Source organism: Coccinella septempunctata, chromosome 1, assembly GCF_907165205.1.
Source record: "Coccinella septempunctata chromosome 1, icCocSept1.1, whole genome shotgun sequence".
In the NCBI taxonomy this organism is placed as follows: Eukaryota; Metazoa; Arthropoda; class Insecta; order Coleoptera; family Coccinellidae; genus Coccinella; species Coccinella septempunctata.
Genome location: NC_058189.1, coordinates 11,259,083 through 11,279,766, shown reverse-complemented (window position 1 = coordinate 11,279,766; position 20,684 = coordinate 11,259,083). Strand labels below are relative to the sequence as shown.

The 20,684-nt window shown below is 33.3% G+C and overlaps 1 protein-coding gene across 3 annotated transcripts in view; it reads left to right on the top strand.

Moving 5' to 3' along the window:
* LOC123315931 (unconventional myosin IC) overlaps nucleotides 1-20,684 on the top strand; it is a 44,904-nt gene that overhangs the window by 10,612 nt on the left and 13,608 nt on the right. For 2 of the 3 annotated variants that reach the window (XM_044901837.1, XM_044901849.1), the window contains exons 1-6: nucleotides 11,887-12,032; nucleotides 12,703-12,834; nucleotides 16,749-16,864; nucleotides 16,926-16,996; nucleotides 17,416-17,621; nucleotides 18,218-18,400. In XM_044901837.1, the coding sequence (XP_044757772.1) occupies nucleotides 12,709-12,834; nucleotides 16,749-16,864; nucleotides 16,926-16,996; nucleotides 17,416-17,621; nucleotides 18,218-18,400 (702 nt within the window). In that variant the 5' untranslated portion in view covers nucleotides 11,887-12,032; nucleotides 12,703-12,708. Of the gene's footprint in view, nucleotides 1-11,886; nucleotides 12,033-12,702; nucleotides 12,835-16,748; nucleotides 16,865-16,925; nucleotides 16,997-17,415; nucleotides 17,622-18,217; nucleotides 18,401-20,684 lie in introns of those variants that run through there. The other variant, XM_044901842.1, reaches the window with a different exon arrangement.

Below are 20,684 nucleotides of genomic sequence, written 5' to 3'. Positions count from 1 at the left end.
ACTTATAGTTAATATATATATATATATATTAACTATATATATCTATATATATATCTATATATATATAGAATAATATCTTTCGTTGTCCGTCTAGTACGTAATATAACTGTATGAACTCCTACATTTTTATTATTATAAGCAATTGTCTCATGGTGAATATGAATCAGCTAGCTATAATTTCTATTCGTAGCACGTTGTTCTTGCTGCTTCCTACTACTTCTTCCGATATCCTTAGAAAAACTGATCTCATTACCGTGTATTCCCTTGACCCAAAAATAAGAACAAAAAAACAAGTTTCTCATTTCATATGGAGCTAGATATGGACAGATTTTTCTTATGACGAATAAGACGTCTGCAATAATTTATTTATTAAATACTGTCTAACTGACATCGTCTACCAGATATGTACTCATATTACATACAAGGTATCCGCGCCATGGGGCAGCGGTCAATTACTCTAATTCTATTAAGTTTACAAAAAAGAGTTTCAAATAAAACTTTTCTCTTTTTGAGTAGGCATCTCCTAAGATTATTCAGAACTATACAAAGTTTTTCGTTTCTTCTACACCGCTATCAACTTTGTTATTTTGAATGGAACACCCTATATATTTTTACAATTTTGAATTTCTTGTTAAAGTTGAATATAAGTTTGCCAAAACAACTATGTCTGAATTCTCCACGGTTTCCGAGAAATTTGACTTTTTATTAATATTTTGACAGTTTGAGAAGGTACTCACATAAAGGACTTTAGCTCCGTTCCTATTCTATGTAATTGATTCAAATTTGGACTGTGTCTAACAAAAAATGAAACACTAAAATTTTTCTTTGTAAATATATTTATTGTATTATATTCATGGTCCACGAAAACGTAGATCCATTATCAACACAGAAATGGCAACCCATATTTTTTTCAGTTCATTATTTAAACATTTTTTATTCGCTTTCAGTTGTTTTAAATAATGAACAGAAAAAAATATGAGTTGCCATTTAAAAAAATGAAGATTTTGATGAATTTCTGTTTTGATAATAGATCTACGTTTTCGTGCACCCTGTATATGATATGGTTATTTACAAAGAAAATTTTTAGTGTTTGATTTTTTGACTAGACACAGTCCAAATTTGAATCAATTAATATTTTGAAAGTTTGAGAAGGTACTCACATGAAGGACTTTAGCTCCGTTCCTATTCTATGTAATTGATTCAAATTTGGACTGTGTCTAACAAAAAATAAAACACTGAAAATTTTCTTTGTAAATATATTAATTGTATTATATACCTGGTCCACGAAAACGTAGATCCATTATCAACACAGAAATGGCAACCCATATTTTTTTCTGTTCATTATTTAAACATTTTTTGTTCGCTTTTAGTTGTTTTAAATAATGAACAGAAAAAAAATATAGGTTGCCATTTAAAAAAATGAAGATTTCGATGAATTTCTGTTTTGATAATAGATCTACGTTTTCGTGGACCCTGTATATAATATGGTTATTTACAAAGAAAATTTTTAGTGTTTGATTTTTTGACTAGACACAGTCCAAATTTGAATCAATTAGATGGAATAGGAACGGAGCCAAAGTCCTTCATGTAAGTACCGTCAAACGGGGTGAAGTGGATCAAAAATCAATGAGATTCAAAGTATCAGTGCGAATGGGCTGGCATTTATAATATAGATTCTATGATACTTTTGCTATCGATTGGCCTATTTACCAAAATTTTTGGCTGCACAGTTTTTGAAATTTTTTGGTTGAAGTGCGATCCACTTCACCTCGTACTTTGGGGTGAGGTGGATCACATTTTAAAAATCAATAGATATTCACTTTAACTACACGAGGTTAGAAGTGGTACAGATGAAATGAAAAAAAAATCTATTTTGAGTCCTAAGACCCACAGGTACTGTGAAATCAGAACTAAAACCATTGAAAAAATAAAAAAAAACTCTAGTCTTTCTGTGTAAAACTAAAAATGTTTTGTTTCAAAACAAAATACAATGAACAACGAAAATAAATTTCTAACGAACATAAAAACAGTCTTTTGAATGAAGGCACTGGAGCAGCTAGGGTGTGGGGGAAGTGGGCAACTCCCCCGCAAAGATACCAACAATTCAATTTTATAGAGAGAAATATGTTTGTTGATGACTTGGCTATGTTCTTTTCCTCGCTCAGCATTCAAGAAGCCGAAGAATACCTGCAGACAGCTATCAATGTGCTAATGGAAAACTGCAAAAAAAGAGGATTTAAATTATCTAAAACTAAGACATTCGGAGTTCATTTTTGTAAACTACGAAGTCCACACGATGATCCAGAGCTGAACTTAGCAGACAAGAGACTTCAATTTAAACGGGAGGTGAAATTTCTGTGCGTTACTTTCGATTCTATGTTGACATGGGCATCACACGTAAGAGATCTGGAGGTGAGATGTAAACCTGTTCTAAACTTAATGAGATGCATATCTGGTATAAGTTGGGGTGCTGAACGAGAAGTCCTGTTGAATATCTATCAAGCTCTCATTCTAGCAAGAATAGATTATGGATGTGTGATATACGGATCTGCTAGGAAAAGCTGGTTGAAAAAGTTAGATAGTATACATTATAATGGGTTGAAGATAGCTATAGGCGCTTTTCGTACTAGTCCAAAGGAGTCGGTTTTTGTGGAAAGCGGTGTTTCCCCACTTAACATAAGGAGAAAACAACTGATGATGAATCATACTTCAAAAATTTGGGCTCAAAAATCACACCCATTACATGCCGTTCTTTTCGGTCCTGCTAATTCAGGGGGGGAACGGGGCTCCATGAAATCATTAAGAGTCCGACTGCATGCGATCTTAGACCAGCATGACCTTCCCCAGGTATTTCCACTTGATGTCTACGAGCAAATACCTTGGCAATATGAAACTCCGTGCATACACCTAGAATGCTCTAAATTCAAAAAACAAGAAACTAACGAAACATTGCTTCAGCAAACATTCTTGTCGGTGATATCAAGATACAGGGACACTTCAGAAATAATTTATACTGACGCCTCAAAGACGAAGGATGGTACTGCGTGTGAAATATTTGTGGCTGGTTCATCCCATTAATTGAACCTTCACCCAGCCTCCAGTATTTGCACAGCAGAAATGTATGCATTGTGGCAAGCGTTAAAATACTGCGATTTATCAAACGGTACTTCCTATGTAGTATGCACGGACTCTTTGAGCTCCCTGGAGAAGATTCGAAATCCCTTCAATTGCGATGGTCTCACTTCTCAGATCCAGGCCTCCCTCACATGGCTAAAGGAGCAATCAAAATCTGTAGTATTCGTCTGGACCCCCTCTCATTCCGGAGTTCTAGGTAATGAAATGGCCGACCAAGCTGCAAGAGCAGCAGTAACCATGAACTACGTAGACAATTGTTCAGGTGGAGTCAATCAAACTGACCTCAAGATTTATTACAAAGAAAAATTTATGATTGAGTGGCAAACTGACTGGGACAAAAGCAATGCCAAACTAAGGGCTGTCAAAAAAACGGTGGAAAAGCGAAGACGAAAACATCTGCTAAGTCGTACAGAAGATGTTTCTTTGACCAGACTGAGGATAGGACATACAAATCTCACATCACTCTACATGCTACGAGGATCTCATCAGCCTAGATGCCAGGAGTGTAACCAGGTACTCACAGTTCATCACTTATTGTTAGAATGTGAAAAATACCGAGCTGTACGAAATGAACATGATCGACACTATTGAAACTGTTTTAATGGAATTTAAGTCTGAGCATGAAGAAAAAGTTATAAAATTCCTAGAGAGGACACATTTGATGGAAAAAATATGAATTTCAATTATCCTAGTCATATTCATGCACCTCCATTCTAGTCATATTTTCTTCTAGTCATATTTCACTCTAGTCATATTTTACTCCAGTCATATTTATTATACATTGATCAGTCTAGTTACCCTATACACTCTATGTTTTGCATAAAGCCTCAGCTACAGGTCTTCATACGAAATTCTGACGATGGGAGAAATGATCTCCCCAAGGCTAATGACCATAGCAGTCGATGCCTTTAAGTGAAAAAAAAAAATTCAGTTTTTTTTCTAGTACAAACATTTAACGATCTTTCGGTGTAACGCCCCCCCCCCCAAAACAAAATCTTGGCTGCGCCACTGAAGGTATATGAATGTACTCTATACTCTAGTCAGTCTCCATATAGGTAGAGATTCAATTCTCTCTTCTGTGGCTTCCAGAGTAAAGATGTGCCAGCCACGTGTAATTAACTTGCTTCAGGTGGATTTTGCGAATTATTTGGTGCCTCTTCACAAGAGCTACATCCTCTGCATGTGGATATACTAAAAGGGTATTTTTGCGACAAGGGCCTTTACGCATCATGGTCAAACATGACTAAATCATTGGTGATCGCTTTTGAGTGATGTAACAAATATTTTTCCTAAAGAACTGTGGTGGTACATTTGATTTCAAAATGGGGAATATCATTTCAACTAGTTTATACTAACTTGTAAAAGTTTAGGTGAGAATAACTATCGTAGTTATTGCCAAATATATAATTGAAGTTGAACAATTGAAAAACTGTTTATTCGAGAGAGTATGAAACTTTTTTTTGGGAGAAAACTAACCATCCAGAATTATATCCAAGGCACGAGTTAGCAATCTTAAGAGGTAACGGTAGACACAGAGTTTTTTTCGCGGCAATTTAGGTTCTTGTCTATGAGTTACGCTATAAAATATGCGGAAAAACACGCTTGACCCACTACACCCCGTTTGACGGTACCTCCTCAAACTGTCAAAATATGATTAAAAAGTCAAATTTGTGTTAACAAACTCATTTTCAACTTTAACAAGGAATTCCAAATTGTAAAAATATATAGGGTGTTCCATTCAAAATAACGAAGTTGATAGCTGTGTAGAAGAAACGAAAAACTTTGTATAGTTCTAAATGATTTTAGGAGATGCTCTACTTAAAAAGAGGAAAGTTTTATTTGAAACTCTTTTTTGTAAAGGTAATAGAATTAGAGTAATCGACCGCTGCCCCATGGCGCGGACACCCTGTTCAACATCTCCCCATTCGAACCTGAAATATATTACAATAATCTATCTATCCTCTTCATCTCAGGGAAAAGCAAAACTTCAATTACCGGCGAAACTTCAAATAATGACGATATCAAAATATCACTCAGCAATTATTATTATCAGCTCGTATCAAAGATTTGATAAAATACAGATTTGAAAAAAAGGATGGTCAGTGCACCGCAAAAATGGAATAGTTATTTTCCTAACTGCTAGCCCGAACTCTGCTTCGAATCATTCGATCAACGGCAATTTGTGCGGGATAATAGATACAACTTTCCGCAAGAGTTAGGAACAATATTTAATTATAACGTGCTGTATAAAAAATGGTTGCCTGAGTGCCAAAGTAACAAAGCAATCATTGATTAGAATGTGTAGAGCATCTATTAGAGCTCATGGTGGCTACTTTGACACTTTTTGTGAAATTTAATTTAATAAAACGATAGTTATTTTAGAATTATTGATATGCAAGCAGAATAAAGCAATCATCCGTTACGTGTAAAGCATGTATTTTAGAGCCCATGGTGGAATTGTTATTTTCTCTCGTTTCATTATTGAACCTCACAGTTATTAAACCAATGTTTTTAAGTTTATTTTAAGCAATGAAGTAAATTTCAGCATTCTTGTAACTGAGAAAAAAAGATCTTGACTCAAAGTAATAGGAATTTATTTTGTTTTTTTTCTTAATTACGAGAGTGCTAAAATTCACTTCATTACTTGAAACTTACTCAAAATATTAATTCCATAACTTTGGGGTTTAATTTAATTTATTAGTGAAAGAAAACGAGAGGAAATACAAATTTTAAAATATCGTTCCATTGACTTGAATTTCATAAAAAATGTTCAAAGTGGCAACCATGTCTCAATTCAGCAGGTAAAAATAAAAAAAAATTTACATTAAACTAAGCCTTGACTCATTATAATAAAAATTTATCTTTACTTTTTTTTTACTTCGGCACTCAGGTAACCATATGTATTATTTTTTACACTTTTAAACTTAGGAAAAAAATTAACTAAACAGAAAATTTTAGTTGAATCTTTGTTTGAAAAAAAAATCTATGCATGCGCATCTATCCAGGAATACTATCCAAAAAACAGATTCCAAAAATTGCTTTAATTGCAGTCTTTCTACCTAAAAGAGTAGTCAAGGGTAAAATTGTTTTGAATTTTCGAAAATGTCGAATATCTCGAAAACCGAGGGACTTTTACTAGACATAAAACATATAATATTTTTCTGGACCTCCCTTACGTTCTCTATCCGCAAGTATTATATTATCCATTCATTACGCCACACCCTGTACGTATACCTGTATGGTATATGTATATATATATACAGGGTGAGTCTTTGCCTCGTACAAATATTTTAACTGTAGATTATTGAGGATCATAGAAATACTTTTTTCAGTTTTTTCCCATACCGTTTTTTCCGATTCGGCCCTGATAAAAAGATATAGCCATTTGAATTTTTCATATTGAGCTGTGCCACCTCTGAAAAAATCTTTTACACAACGCATCTGTGGATCTTTTAAACGTAGTTGTATGCAGCCAAAGTAACCAATTTTTCGAATTTCACAGATATGTATTTATACATCAAATTACTCGAAAACGGCGCATTATACGAGAAAATATGAGGAATACTTTTATTTTACAAAACGTTCAACTATTCAGTATATAGCGTTTAACTTAGTTTCAAGCGTTGGGATCTTTAAATTTTTGGTATTTTATGGTACGTAATGGTTATAATGAGAAACTGGATGACGTGGATGACATCTTTTGTTCGAAAAAGATTAATCAAATAAATGAAAAACTATATTCCGAAATTCATTCCATTCGATAAAACCGTTTAAGAGATACAACTAAAAATGACATTTTTTATTGTTTTTCAACAGCCTGTATATTTTAAACCGAGCTGATTCGAAAAAAATAGTGAGGAAAAAAAATGTTTTTTTTTGACTTCTAGAATATATTATGGAATAAGAAATGGATCGCGCCTTCACAGTAAGGCAGGTAAATAATAAATGAATTAATTCAGAATTCAATTTTTAATTAATTTATATGCAATGACGGACGCAATTCCGTATATTATTACATATCTGGTTATCTCATCGGTGATGTTCGATGCATAGATATTTATTCAATTTACTCTTTAATATTTTGTTGCGGAAAAGTGACTATTTGTGACTTGAAATGCTTGAAAAAGGGTTGAACGTTCACGCTTGAAGAAAAAAATGATGATCAATTGTTCACATCATGAAATACATACTGTTTAATTGTTATCAGTCTTTCTTTGGTGTTTAAAATGAAAGTTTTCGCAATTTAAAACTTAATGAAGCATTCCAGAAGTCCTCAATGCAATGATATAATTCGTTTGTACGTATAATATTGGTCAACATTCGATAAACGATTGTTTGTACGTTACGTGGCTCCAAGACTGATCTAACAGACGGTAATGTCAACAGCCTTGAAATCAATGTTGAGTCACTCAACCCACATAGAATTTCTTCTCTTCCAACAATCTTCACTTACTTCACTGTGTTATGACTCACCTATTCAGATGTGTTGACGGAAGGTCGTGAAACACGGTTAGCTTAGGTGTTTTATGTCCATTTCAGTTCCAGGAATAACATAGTACCTATATCGAATAAATTATAAAGAATCACTTTTTATCAATTAATGCACCATAAGAGTTGAGAAATCGACACCAAAATAGCAATACTTTCACGAAATTTGGTAGAAATATTCAACTATGGGAAAATAAATATGATCAATCATATCAATAATATGTGTGATTTCTGAAAAAGTGTACCAGAAATGTTGAATAAGATTTCGTCAAATTTAGTTTCATTTTTCTGCATTCTTTTTTCTCTCAGTTGATGAGCAATTTTTATAACACATCCGATTCCTGGAAGATTTATTTTTGTGAATCTTTCCCAAGAAAAAAATAAAATACAATACGAGGATATATTGAAAAATTCTTAGCTTACTATGGAACCAAACCAAATTAATGTCAAAATATTTTATTACCCAACATATTCTCCTCTTAATTGGATAAATTCATTACAGCGAACCTGCAACGTCTCTAGACCTTTCAAAAAAAATGTTTCTTCTTGCTCTGCAAACTAGACCTCCACAGCTTTTATAACCTCCTCGTTGGAAAAAAAATTTACGACCTTTTAAACTTTATTTTAGTTGAGGAAAGAGATGATAGTCGGATGGAGTCAAATCTGGTGAATTTGGGGGATGTTTTAGAAATTCAAACCCTAAATCAGAAATTTTTTGCATGGCAACATGAGTTTTGTGTGCAGGGGCGTTGTCCTGCAAAAACAAAACACCTTTGGATAGTTTTCCGCGTCTTTTCTCGTAGAGTGGTCAGTAATTTCGAATAGTAATCTCCGGTTATTGTTCTACCCTTATCCAAAAATCAATCATGATACTCCATGGCAATCCCAAAAAACTGATGCAAGAACTTTTTCATCCGGTTTTTTGGACACGAAACTGGAGAACTGGAGTGTCGCCATTCCATCGATTTTTGCTTTGTTTCTGGTAGAAATGTACCCAAGACTCATCCATAGTAACAATTCGGTTTAAGAAGTCTACATCGTTTTCAAATCGAGCACAGATCGAACGCGATGCTTCTACCCTTGCACGCTTTTGGTCAACATTCAAACATTTGGGGATCCATTTTGCAGCAATTTTTCTCATGTCCAAATTGACGTGAACTATATAATGAACGCGTTCGCATGAAATATTCAGTGATTCAGATATCCGTTTTAGCCCAATTCGACGGTCTTATAAAATCATGTCATGAACTGCATCGTTATTTTCGGGGACTAACACAGAAACTGGCCTTCCCGATCGGTCATCATCTTCAATGGAAAATTCACCTCTTTTGAAGCTTGCAGTCCAATTTTTCACGGTCGCATACGAAGGACATTGATTCATTGATCACCAAGGGTAAAACATATCTTCGTAAATCTGCTTACTTCTAAACCCTTTTAAGTACAGGTACTGGATGATGGCTCGATACTCCAATTTTCGGATTTTCACAATTTCGGTGGACATCTTCTTTCTTTTATTTATTTCGTAACTCTGGTTTACTTTTTTGACCTCAAACTTCACACTGACACTTTTAATGAGTTTTTGTTCGTTGCTTTGGTAACGCAATATTTTTTTATGCATGGAACTGGTCTAGGCTAACTAAATGTCAATATATCTTCGTTATTAGATTTGTCAACTAAACCTTCAGAAGAAAATACAGCTAATCAACTTTCAACCAACAAGATGGTGGAGCTATCGGTGGCAAAAGTAGAATACGATTTCGTGAAATTTAGTTTCATTTGTTTTTCCATTAAAATCCACAATTTGTCTAAAATAATAAACTTTTCTAAGTCCACCCAAAAAACTGTGTTTTTAAATTGAGTAGACGTCCCATGAGTGTCCAATAGGCATCTTCAGATGGATCTGGATGGACTGCTTCACCCAAGGCACTCCTCATCACCTGTCCCAGTTTTTGTGTGGGTAATGCCATTATATTTCAACTTTAGGAATAAGGCAAATATTCAACGAAAATAAATCTAAATACGGTGCCGTCTGTTACATTTTCTATTGCTCTAGTTTTCTTTGCTATAATTGTCGATTGTCATATGGGTAACGTATTATCAACAAAAAAAAGAATGAAATATACAGAGGAGAGAAGTGCACAATTGTGGTCTGGTCTTCGAGAAATACATATATTCTAAATGAATAAAATAAGCCTGTCTTCTATACAAATGGCATCGATACACTATTATAACCATAGTCAGATTACAATCTGATTTTATATAGGAAGAGATTACACTTGAATCTTGTGAATAATTATTAACCCATTAGGTGTCCAACTAATTAGAGAGCAATTAGTAGTCTGGGTTATCTGCACTCCACATAGTCATGAATTTCCTCAAGGAAACAAATCTATTGAATTTCAATGAATAAAGTTTTAGACGCAATACTTCGATATTGTGAAGATATTTGTTCGTGTAGAAGCTCATCCTACAGCTAATTTAAACGGTGAGAATTTTTGTTTTTTTAGGTATTATAAATGTCATTGTTTTAACTGAAATATCACTATCTGCAATCTAGTAGGTAGATCTCACCATTTCAGATATACAGGGTGAGTTTTTGACTCGTACTAATATTATTTCAACAGTAGATTCTTCAGGTAAAAAGAAACACTTTTTTCTGTTACCATTTTTTCCGAATTGGCTCGGCTTACAAGATAAACCATAAAAAAAATTATTTTCAGTTTCATCTTACAAACGGTTCTATCGAATGAAATAAATTTCTTATTTTATGAATCTTTTTCGAACACAAGATATCACCCACGTCTTCCAGTTTTCTCATTATGAACATTACGTACCATAAAAATACCAAAAATCCAAAGAACCCAACTCTTGAAACTAAGTTGGACGCTGTCTAATGAACAGGGGCGTAGCTACCGCGGTATCAGCGGTATCAGTTATACGGGGCCCCCAGGCTTTAGGGGCCCCCGAATGTCTGTAAGCAGAAAATTCCTAAAAATGTTATCCAAAACCTCTTATAGGTTTTACAATAGCATTTTTGAGAATAACTGCTAAGACAACCATTCATTTCAAAATCCCGTTCATTACACCGAATCGATCATTCAGATAGATATGAATACTTAAAATCTGAAATTCTGAAAATTCGTGCCATCAAAGAACTTTTAGAATTAGTCCTGATAAAATTCAATAGCCCTGCATCCAGTTTTCCGGACGATATTACTGCATGCCTTTTATTTTAGGCCCTTCCGGTTACAACTGCAAAATCGCTGAAAGGAGTTTTTCAAAATTAAAACTCATAAAAAATTATCTGAGGACTTCTATGGGACAGAAACGGCTGTCAGACATGTCGTTATTATCAATAGAGGGGGAACAACTTAAAAAACTGAAATCGTCATCAGCTACGGCTGAATTGATAAATAGATTTGCTGAAATAAATGCTAGAAAAGCGTATCTTTAATTTTTGGTATTTTTTGTTTATTTTTTGTTTGTTTATCATTTTATGTTGTTTGTATATTATTTTATATTATTTGTATGTTATTTGTTTGTGTATTATTTCGCTCCCAGCACCAAGTATGAGTTAGAACTTTTAATTATAAGTACATATAATCATTTCGATACTAATCGAACATTTTTTGCTACTTTTATTTTTACTTCACCCTTCCTTAGGGCCCCTCAACACATTTTGATACAGGGCCCCTCCAAGGTAAGCTACGCCACTGCTAATGAATATTTCAACGTTTTGTAAAATAAGATTATTTTTCATATTTTATCGTATAATAGGCCGATTTCGAGTAATTGGATGTTTAAAAATTAAAAAGTATGAGTGAAATTTGAAAAATTGGGTACTTTGGCTGAAAACAACTCTGTTTGAAAGATCTGCAGATGTGTAGTGTCTCAGATTTAGCTAGTTATTCTGAAGATAATTTTGTTTCTCCAAGGATGGCACAGCTCATTATGAAAACTTAAAATGGCTATAGCTTTTTATCAGGGCCGAATCGGAAAAAATGGTATAGGACAAAAATCTACTGTCAAAATACTGTAAAGGCGAAAAAAAAAAATCTAGCTCGTTTCTCCTTTTCGACCCAGCAGAAAGATTTTCAGAGGTTTAGGACTTCTATTCATTGAAATCAAATGGACTATTTTTTAAAACTCTTTTATTCTCACTCATTTGGCCCACATATCTTGAAAATTATCGAGCAGAAGTACGCATGTATCACTTGTTGAATTTTTTTTCAGCAATCTATAAAAACTATTATAATTAATCATGAAAATAATCAACTTAATCACTAACGAGACAATTTCGCTTTCCACGTCATAAACAGATAATATCTTATCACAACGAGTTGGCAACTTTTCACAATCCATTATACCTCCATTTGTGATAACGTCCAGAGGGAATTTACACTAAGACTGTACGTATATTCACTTTCTGACTATTTGTTATTTTTTGTATTTGCATAGGGTGTGGAAGATACACTCATTCAGATATATTTATTCAAACATGTTATACAAATAAATGTGCGAATCTTGATTGATAGATAAGAGCGCTAATAAGGTGTCGCTCTTTCTATTTTATCTCATTCTAGATGATGTAAACTTCGGAAATCTTGTCGCAAATTTGATCTTGCCAGTGGTGAATATGACGAAATTTTTCAAATATCTTTCAGTTGAAATATCCATATCCTCCAATATGGAACTCTAGTTGGAACTCTAGAATGGGGATAGACCTTTCTCAATATTTCTAATTACATATAATATAATTCAATATTCTATAATTATAGAAATACCGTCTTATACGTGTTCACATCCCCTTCGTGGATAGAAATTACATATTTTTGAAGTATACAAAAATGTAAAGCAAGATTTCCAGAAATTTTCGATATAAAAAACCACTCCTACAAGCGCACCATTGAAAAAATATTGAATAAGTTTTTATCGCTATTGAGATTGACACTTCACCGTCTCCGGTCTCATTATTCATTTTTGAAGGGAAGTTTTTCGACGACTATTTTCAAACACTGAATTCAGTTTTCAGAAGATAGTGAAGAAGAAATATTCGTTCATTTATATTTCTTTTTTCAGTGAAACATGGAGAGAGAATTGGAGCATAGAGATCGAGTGGGGGTTCAAGATTCTGTATTGTTAGAAAATTATACAGATGAAAAGGTTTTCATCAACAATTTGAAAAAACGTTTCAAGGAAAATTTAATTTATGTGAGTATTATCAAGGCCTTTGTTTCATTATGACCAATGTATGAATTTTTTATTTCAAAATATGAGATATAATCGCTCGCTAACTAGTTCGGATGAAATAATGCTTCCATAATATTTATTTATATACCAAGGTCGAAAAATTGTCTATTACAGTCGAGCCTGCAAATTGATAGCCGAGGCGAAGCTGCGGCTAGCAAGCAGACAATATACACAGTTCTTTTGCCGAGGAGCATTTGTGTGCTCTACATCCAACCTAGCCATAGTTGCCGATTCATTCATCTCTATAGGAGTGTTTACTCATATCCAAATGTTGCAGATTTCATTAAGAATTAATTTGACCAATTTGACAAGTGCAAATGGCAGTAATTACAGGCACTTATGTTTTCATCGAATCCTAGCTCTCGAAATTGATTAAATCGCCACTCTGTAACTAAGCTAGAAAGAAAATTGTTTAAGGACGAAAAGTATCTACTTGTCTTCAAAAATAGTCAACTTTTCGTTCGGAAATTAGTACGTAGGGGGAGTCCGGGAGACTTGCTCAGCTAGGAGACTTGAACCTCCTCAAATATTTCAATTCAAATTTCGCGCTACCGGTATCGTAAATAGCTTTCGACACACTCGTAACAAGGCATAACTAGTGGCGGCTCCATTTTGGCCGCCATCAAAACTGTTCGGGAGTGAGAGGGTTGAACGTGATTTTGTTGTTAGGTAAGAAATTGAATAATTTTTGTTTGTTACACTCTGTCTGAAAATTTTAATAGGTGCGAGGTGTTATTTAGTTTTATCGCTTTCATTGATTAATATTGTTTTACAAACGATGAGCCTTGTTAATAATAGTTATAAAAGTTTCAAGAAGACATCTGTTGAAAAGACTAAAAGGGAGTGCGGGAGACTTGACCCATGCTATGGTCGGGAGACATAATCAGTGGTCCAAGCTTAGATAATAGTTTACTTCAAAAAAAGGAGATTGAATAATAGAAATAAATATGAAAAAATATACAAAGGTTCAAAAAAGTAAAAAACATCTCGGAAATAAGTGAGAGTGACGCTAAAATAGAAAATATGTCTTTCATACGCTGCTACATGTGAGGATGAAAACCTTGAAATAGACAATCGTTGGCCATTGGAAATTGTTTTCTTTCAATGTTTTTTCCTGATTAACAAACTTATGGTCAAATATCTCTCGTCCCTTGTTCAACTTTTCCAACATGAGGCAATTTTCGGTTCCTAAAAAAAGAATTGCTTTACTTAAAATGTTCATCTATCTGTTCAACGTAAAATATCAGGAAACCAAAGACAAATTTGGAAAAAAATTATTTGCCTTCTCGTTTCTTGGTTTCATCATATTATTTATTAGGTACTATAATTTTTATGTACCTAACTGATGCGAAATTTTTAATAGGTATAGAATTACAGAATTGTATTCAATGAATTTATACTTATCTGCGTAACTGTATATCAAAAAGCAATAATAATAATATATTGTTGTAAAGTTTTTGATTATGTAGCATATTGATGTCATTGAATTACTGAAATAAATAAGGATCATCAGTTATCTTGCAACATTTGTCTCAGAAATCTACGATAACCTACCTAACGAAAGGTGTATACACCTCTACCTACTCTACTAGATTGTATGCAAATTACTGATACTGAAAGTATTATTATGTGATCATGGGAACCGAAAATCCACGTCTCATTCGATATCGATAGTCTGCCATTGTTAACTCAACGTTTCAGCAGTGAAAGTAGCACTTTCAGCAGGAAAGTAGCGAGGTCGTAGAAAAATTCCCAACTCATGCTACACTATAGTGTGGGGAAAGTAATTTTTCCCTAGTGGAAAAAAACCACTTTCTGGCTCTAGTGAGAGAACAAACCACTTTCCGCTTCTACTGAACTGAGTGCGAGGAAATGAGTAAAAACGCGAGGAAATAGAACAAAAATGCCATGAAGATCTATAATTTGTTTCTATTTGAACCTAACTATATGATATTGATCTCCCATAGAAATGAAATATGCTAATCTTTCAGACAAAATATACTTAAACGAGTAGGCAATGAAAGAAATCTTTCCAAAATCATAAACTGGAAAAAAATTAACATATTATTCTTCTACATGCCCCTAAAAACCTGAAAAGTGACACTTCTTATGAAACAATACATATACAGGGTGAGTCTCTGACTCGTACAAATATTATAACAGTAGATTTTTGAGATCAAAAGAAATACTTTTTTCCTTACCATTTTTTCCGAATTGGTTCGGTTTAAAAGATACAGGCTGTTGAAAAACCATAGAAAAATGATATTTTTAGTTTTTTCTCACAAACCGTTTCATCGAATGAAATGAATTTCGGAATATAGTTTTTTATTTATTTGATTAATCTTTTTCGATCACAAGATATCACCCACGTGTTCCAATTTTCTCATTATTGACTATTACCTATTAGGCATAAAAACACCCAAAACTCAAAGAACCCAACTCTTGAAACAAAGTTGAACGCTATCTAATGAATATTTGAATGTTTTGAAAAATGAAAGTATTCTTAATATTTTCTCGTATAATGCGCCGTTTTCGAGTAATTTAATGTTCAAAAATTAAAAAGTATCTGTGAAATCTGAAAAATTGGGTACTTTAGCTTAGTACAATTCTGTTTAAAAGATCCGTAGATGTGTAGTGTCACAGATTTAGCTAGTTATTCTGAATGTAATTTTGTTTCACCAGGGGTCGCACCGTCGCGTCGCACAGCTCATTATGAAAAATTAAAATGATAAAAAGATGTGGATAAAAGTGCTTCTTTTGAACACAAGAAGCTACTGTTAAAATATTTGTATGAGTCAAAGACTCACCCTCTATACCGGGTGGCCCACCCCAGACGCGGCGTTCATTTTGTGGTGTGTGTAGGATGTCGCAAAGCAATATATAAATTTATTGACATATATACAGGGTGTTCGAAAACAAAGTTATAAACCAAAGTTGCACTTTTTTAAATGTAACATCTTACATCTGACCTCAAAAATGGAATAGCAAGCTGATGAGTTTCTTCAGATCACTTTATACCTTAGAAGCACCCTTTACGAGATAATGGCGAAAAATTTAAAATATGGAGTTTTTTAAATAGCAATTAATGAAGAAACTAGTTGCGCCAGCAGAATTTTTTCGAGTAGACAAGTTGACTACTCCTCCATATAAAAGAAAATTTCAACTCTGGAATATACAGAGTGATCATAATTAATTCTCAAACATCAACCACAAATAATTCATCGAAAACTTTCTTATTTCAAATGGCACACCCGGTATTTATCTCGTTGAACGTAAACATTAATTTCTAAACAATCTTCATAAAATGTTCCTACATCTAAACCTGATAGTTTCTGAGCAATTTTCGATTTTTAATTCAAAACTAGTAAACCATTTTCGTCGTTATCTCGTAAACGGTCCTTCTAAGGTTTAAAGAACTAATCTGAAGAAAATCATCATAATTTGAGCTTGCCATCCCATTTTTGAGGTCAACTACAGAGTGTTATGCATGTAATTGAAAATAAGAATTTCCAACGGTTTGGAATAGTGATAACTCGAGATCTTAGGGGAAAAAGTATCAATACGTTTTCTGTAGAGAATTTTACGCTTTGCACATTTTTCCACGTTCATTTTGTTAGTAGCTCTCACCGTTTTAACGATATAAGTACACGAAAAACCAAAATTTTGTGACATTCAACTTCGAATCAAAAACAACGCACTAGTATTTGAATTAATATACCTACTAAACCTTTGCACCAAAAGTAAGTTTGTTGGGAATTAATGCAGACTGGAGTGTACCTTGTACTATATTTTGTCTGCATTAATAGCAAAACTTGAATACCTATATGAGGACCTATAAGAAGGAGAATTTGAGATATCCTTTCTTTCCTTTGCAGACTTATATTGGGCATGTCCTCATTTCGGTTAACCCTTACAAAGAACTCAACATATATGATACAGCCAATATCAGAGCATATAATGGAAAACATTTCTTCGAAGTTCCACCTCACATGTAAGTTTGGATATTCATCGTTTCAATGAAATTACCTCATTTTCGAATTTGAACTTTTCAGATTCGCTATAGCAGATACAGCCTACAGATCATTGAAGGAGGAATACATAGATCAGTGCGTCCTAATTTCGGGTAAATCTAGAATTTTTCAATAATTACTTCATACCACCAAAAACATCAACAAATCTATTCATATAATCAATATTTTTCTGCATGAATTTCTTGCTAGTCTAATCTCTTCGTTTCATTCTTCAAGTAAAACTATCATCATATCAACAATAAATTAAGTAAAAAATCATTCCTCCTGGGTATGTTTATCTGTTGTTTTCGGTGTGATTTATGTTGCTCAATAATTTTTTTCTAGTCTGAAAACTGTTCTTTTGTCAGTATTGTTTAGATGAGGTCGATGTTAATCCGTATTTGAAGTAATGAAGACTAAATCACATAATCTTCACTACGGAAATGTTTACCTCAAGATGCTTTCATAATAAAAAATAACGTGCAGTAGTTCATAAAACTCTTTTTGTGAAATTCTTGCATATTTCCTTCAGGTGAATCTGGTGCCGGAAAAACTGAAGCTTCCAAGAAGATACTTCAGTACATTGCAGAAGTAGAGAATACAGATGATGTGAAAATAGTGAAGAACAAATTGATGGAGTCTACTTTACTCCTTGAAGCTTTTGGAAATGCCAAAACAAACAGGAATGATAATTCTAGTCGGTTCGGGAAGTACATGGATATTATTTTCGACTTCGAGGTAAGGTTCGAATATAATTTTGGAGAATCATAAGAATATAACATTTACAAATGACTAAGAAGAAAACATGTTCAGAAATCAATAAACTTATTCAAAATATTTTACATTAAGTCTTTACGGACATTTCAAATTCTCATCATTTCCATTGAATATAATAATTAAAATAACAAAATTTATTGCCTAAGAAGAAATTATACAAATTGATGGTAGAAATCTGACTTAGTCACTCCTCCAAACAATAACGAAAGTTAGATCTACCTATACTGATATTCGTATTTTCAACAAAAATATATTTCATGTATTTTTTTTTAAACCGTCAAGGGTTTGGGGGTGATATATATTTTATTGAAAATTGTCCTCTATAAATATGTACGCTTGCTGATGATGGACCTTAAGATGTGGAACATTAATGAAAATTTGTCAAGTTTGATCCTGAAAATTATACTTCTTCGCATTGTTATTATGTTGTTATCCAGTTATCAATATTATAAATATTATCATTATTAATTATTGGCACATACGTTTAAAGGAAATGGTGAAAGAATAATAATGATAACGTTAATGTTGGCTAAGATGAAAATATTTATTTTTCATAGGGTAAACCAGTTGGTGGAAATGTATTGAGTTATTTGTTGGAGAAATCCAGAATAATAAGTCAAAGTTCTGGCGAACGAAATTTCCATATTTTTTATCAACTGTTAGCCTCAGCAACAGAAGAAGATTTGGAAGAGTACCACTTATCACGAAATTTCGATTCCTATTATTATTTAACAGATGGGGTAAGTCTTGACATTTTTTTCTTCTGTCTCTTAAATAGGAAACTTTCGTTAACTACACACTTTTCGCTAATATTATCGTATAATTTTACTTTCTATACAAGGTGTTTCAAGAAAGGTTATCCCGTCTCTGAGATAGCTAGAAAACTGAAAAATAATTGAGGTTTGCTTGGTAAAAAAATTTCGTAACGCCATCCGTATTCAAGATTACGAAGGCGTATAAGGGCCACATAATATTTTATAAAAATATTTTTCCTTAAATTCCGACTTTGAAGTCGGAATTTGTAGAAACGCAAACTGTAATTCAGGAACAAATCTCCGTCGTCGTAGAACACCCTGTAGAAGTTCGGAACTGAATAAACTCGGAATTTTGTTAAATTCTGACTTTGAACTCGGAATTCTGTTAAATTCCGACTTTGAACTCGGAATTTAATTCAGTTCCGAACTTCTACAGGGTGTTCTATGACGACGTAGATTTGTTCCTGAATTACAGTTTGCATTTCTACAAATAGTCAAATTCATATAAAACAAGGTATTCCCACATTTATGATGAATGAATAATTAGGTACACAGGGTGTTCATTATTATTTGAGTTTTCTTCTATGAGAGGTCAATACAATGATATGACAACCTTTTACAGACATGACATGACATGACATCAATATTTTTTAGACATAACTGTTTTTTAGGTATATTCCGGATATTTTATGAATAAATTTCCTTCTCATATGTACTCGTGAGGCTCAATGGACAAGAAATCAGTACACCCGGTGTGCTTTGATGTTTCTTACATGAAGAGGTCATTACAACGGTGAGGAAACCTCATATAGGCAGCTCTATGACGAATTGGTTCATTTCCAAATATGCTGAGATATTCACGAGAGGATTCAGATTTCACAAAATAAACACCCGTTGTTCTTTAATAAATATTGAACTTGATGTATTTTATTGGAGAAAATTGTCATTAGGTCCATGTTTTTGAATAATTATGAAATTATGGTCGTAGACAGGTAGAGGTAAGGTTGGGCACAACCTCCCCCCACCCCAGTACTGAAATAGTAACCATAAAACAACATTGAGCTCCCAGGCCCCCCCTCAGTATATATGGAGAAATAATGTCGTCGTAGAACAACACCCTGTGCATCTAGCCCGTATCGGTTTCGAAGTAAATAAAAATTTAAAAAAAAAAAAAATATTTTTAAAATATTATGTGGCCCTTCTACGCCTTCGTACAAGATAAGGGGCGTTGAAGAAAAAAATATACCTACACATATTTTTTACGATTTTGCCGAAACTACTGGCAACATTGTAATGAAATTTTAATATGTATTGGAAGCTGATACATCCCATGAATTTGATTTATATCTGGCTCTCATAGAGGGCGCTAGTTACGCGGTTCGAACCAAGTAGTATTGAACCATTGGGTTTAATACTCAATGATTGACAAAAGATTTATCGATAAAAATTTCGAGTGAATCTCGATACTGTACCATTTTCGGAATATTTTGCATTGAAAAATTTGAAGTGGGAACCGATGCTGTTGTAAAAGTAGTGATAAATAAGTAATCAATTATTATTATTTATTTATATGCGTTATTTGAATAAAAATTTTTTGTCGCGTAAATGAGGCCTCCTCGATTAAAACAGATTCATGTTGAAAAATTGGACTTAGAACCTTTCCTTTCTTGTTTATAAATTTATTTTCTTCAACGCACTTCATCTCGAATACAGATAGCGTTACGAAAATTTCTTACTGGGTAAACCCTAATTATTTGTCAGTATTCTATCTATCCTAGAGACGGGAGGTCGCCTATTTTTGAAACACCCTGTATATTACACTAATTTAGGGCACATACACAGAATGAGGCTTCAGTATGGAACGCCTCAATTATCTCTGAAATGGATGGTACGATATTATGGGGGATTAACATTATTGTCGGATCTTTTCATTTTTCGAAAAGATGATGAACTCCTTTATTTCAAATAGATCACCCTGTCTATTTTTTGCCCTTTGAATTAAGTACTTAAGAAATACTGAATATTTTTTATGTAATGTTCCCTATATCTAAATGCCATAATACAGGAGTTATAGCTTCATTTACATTATCTCCGCCGAAGTTAAAATAATACATTTCGATGGCTATGCTTGAATTAACTCGCTTAATTTGAATTATCGTTCAATGTTAGAGGTATGTCCACATCAGGAATACAGTAAAGGCGATTACAACTTCACTGTATGTAGGTATATGTATGATCTCTAAAATTCCTGATTTTTCTAAAACTCCAA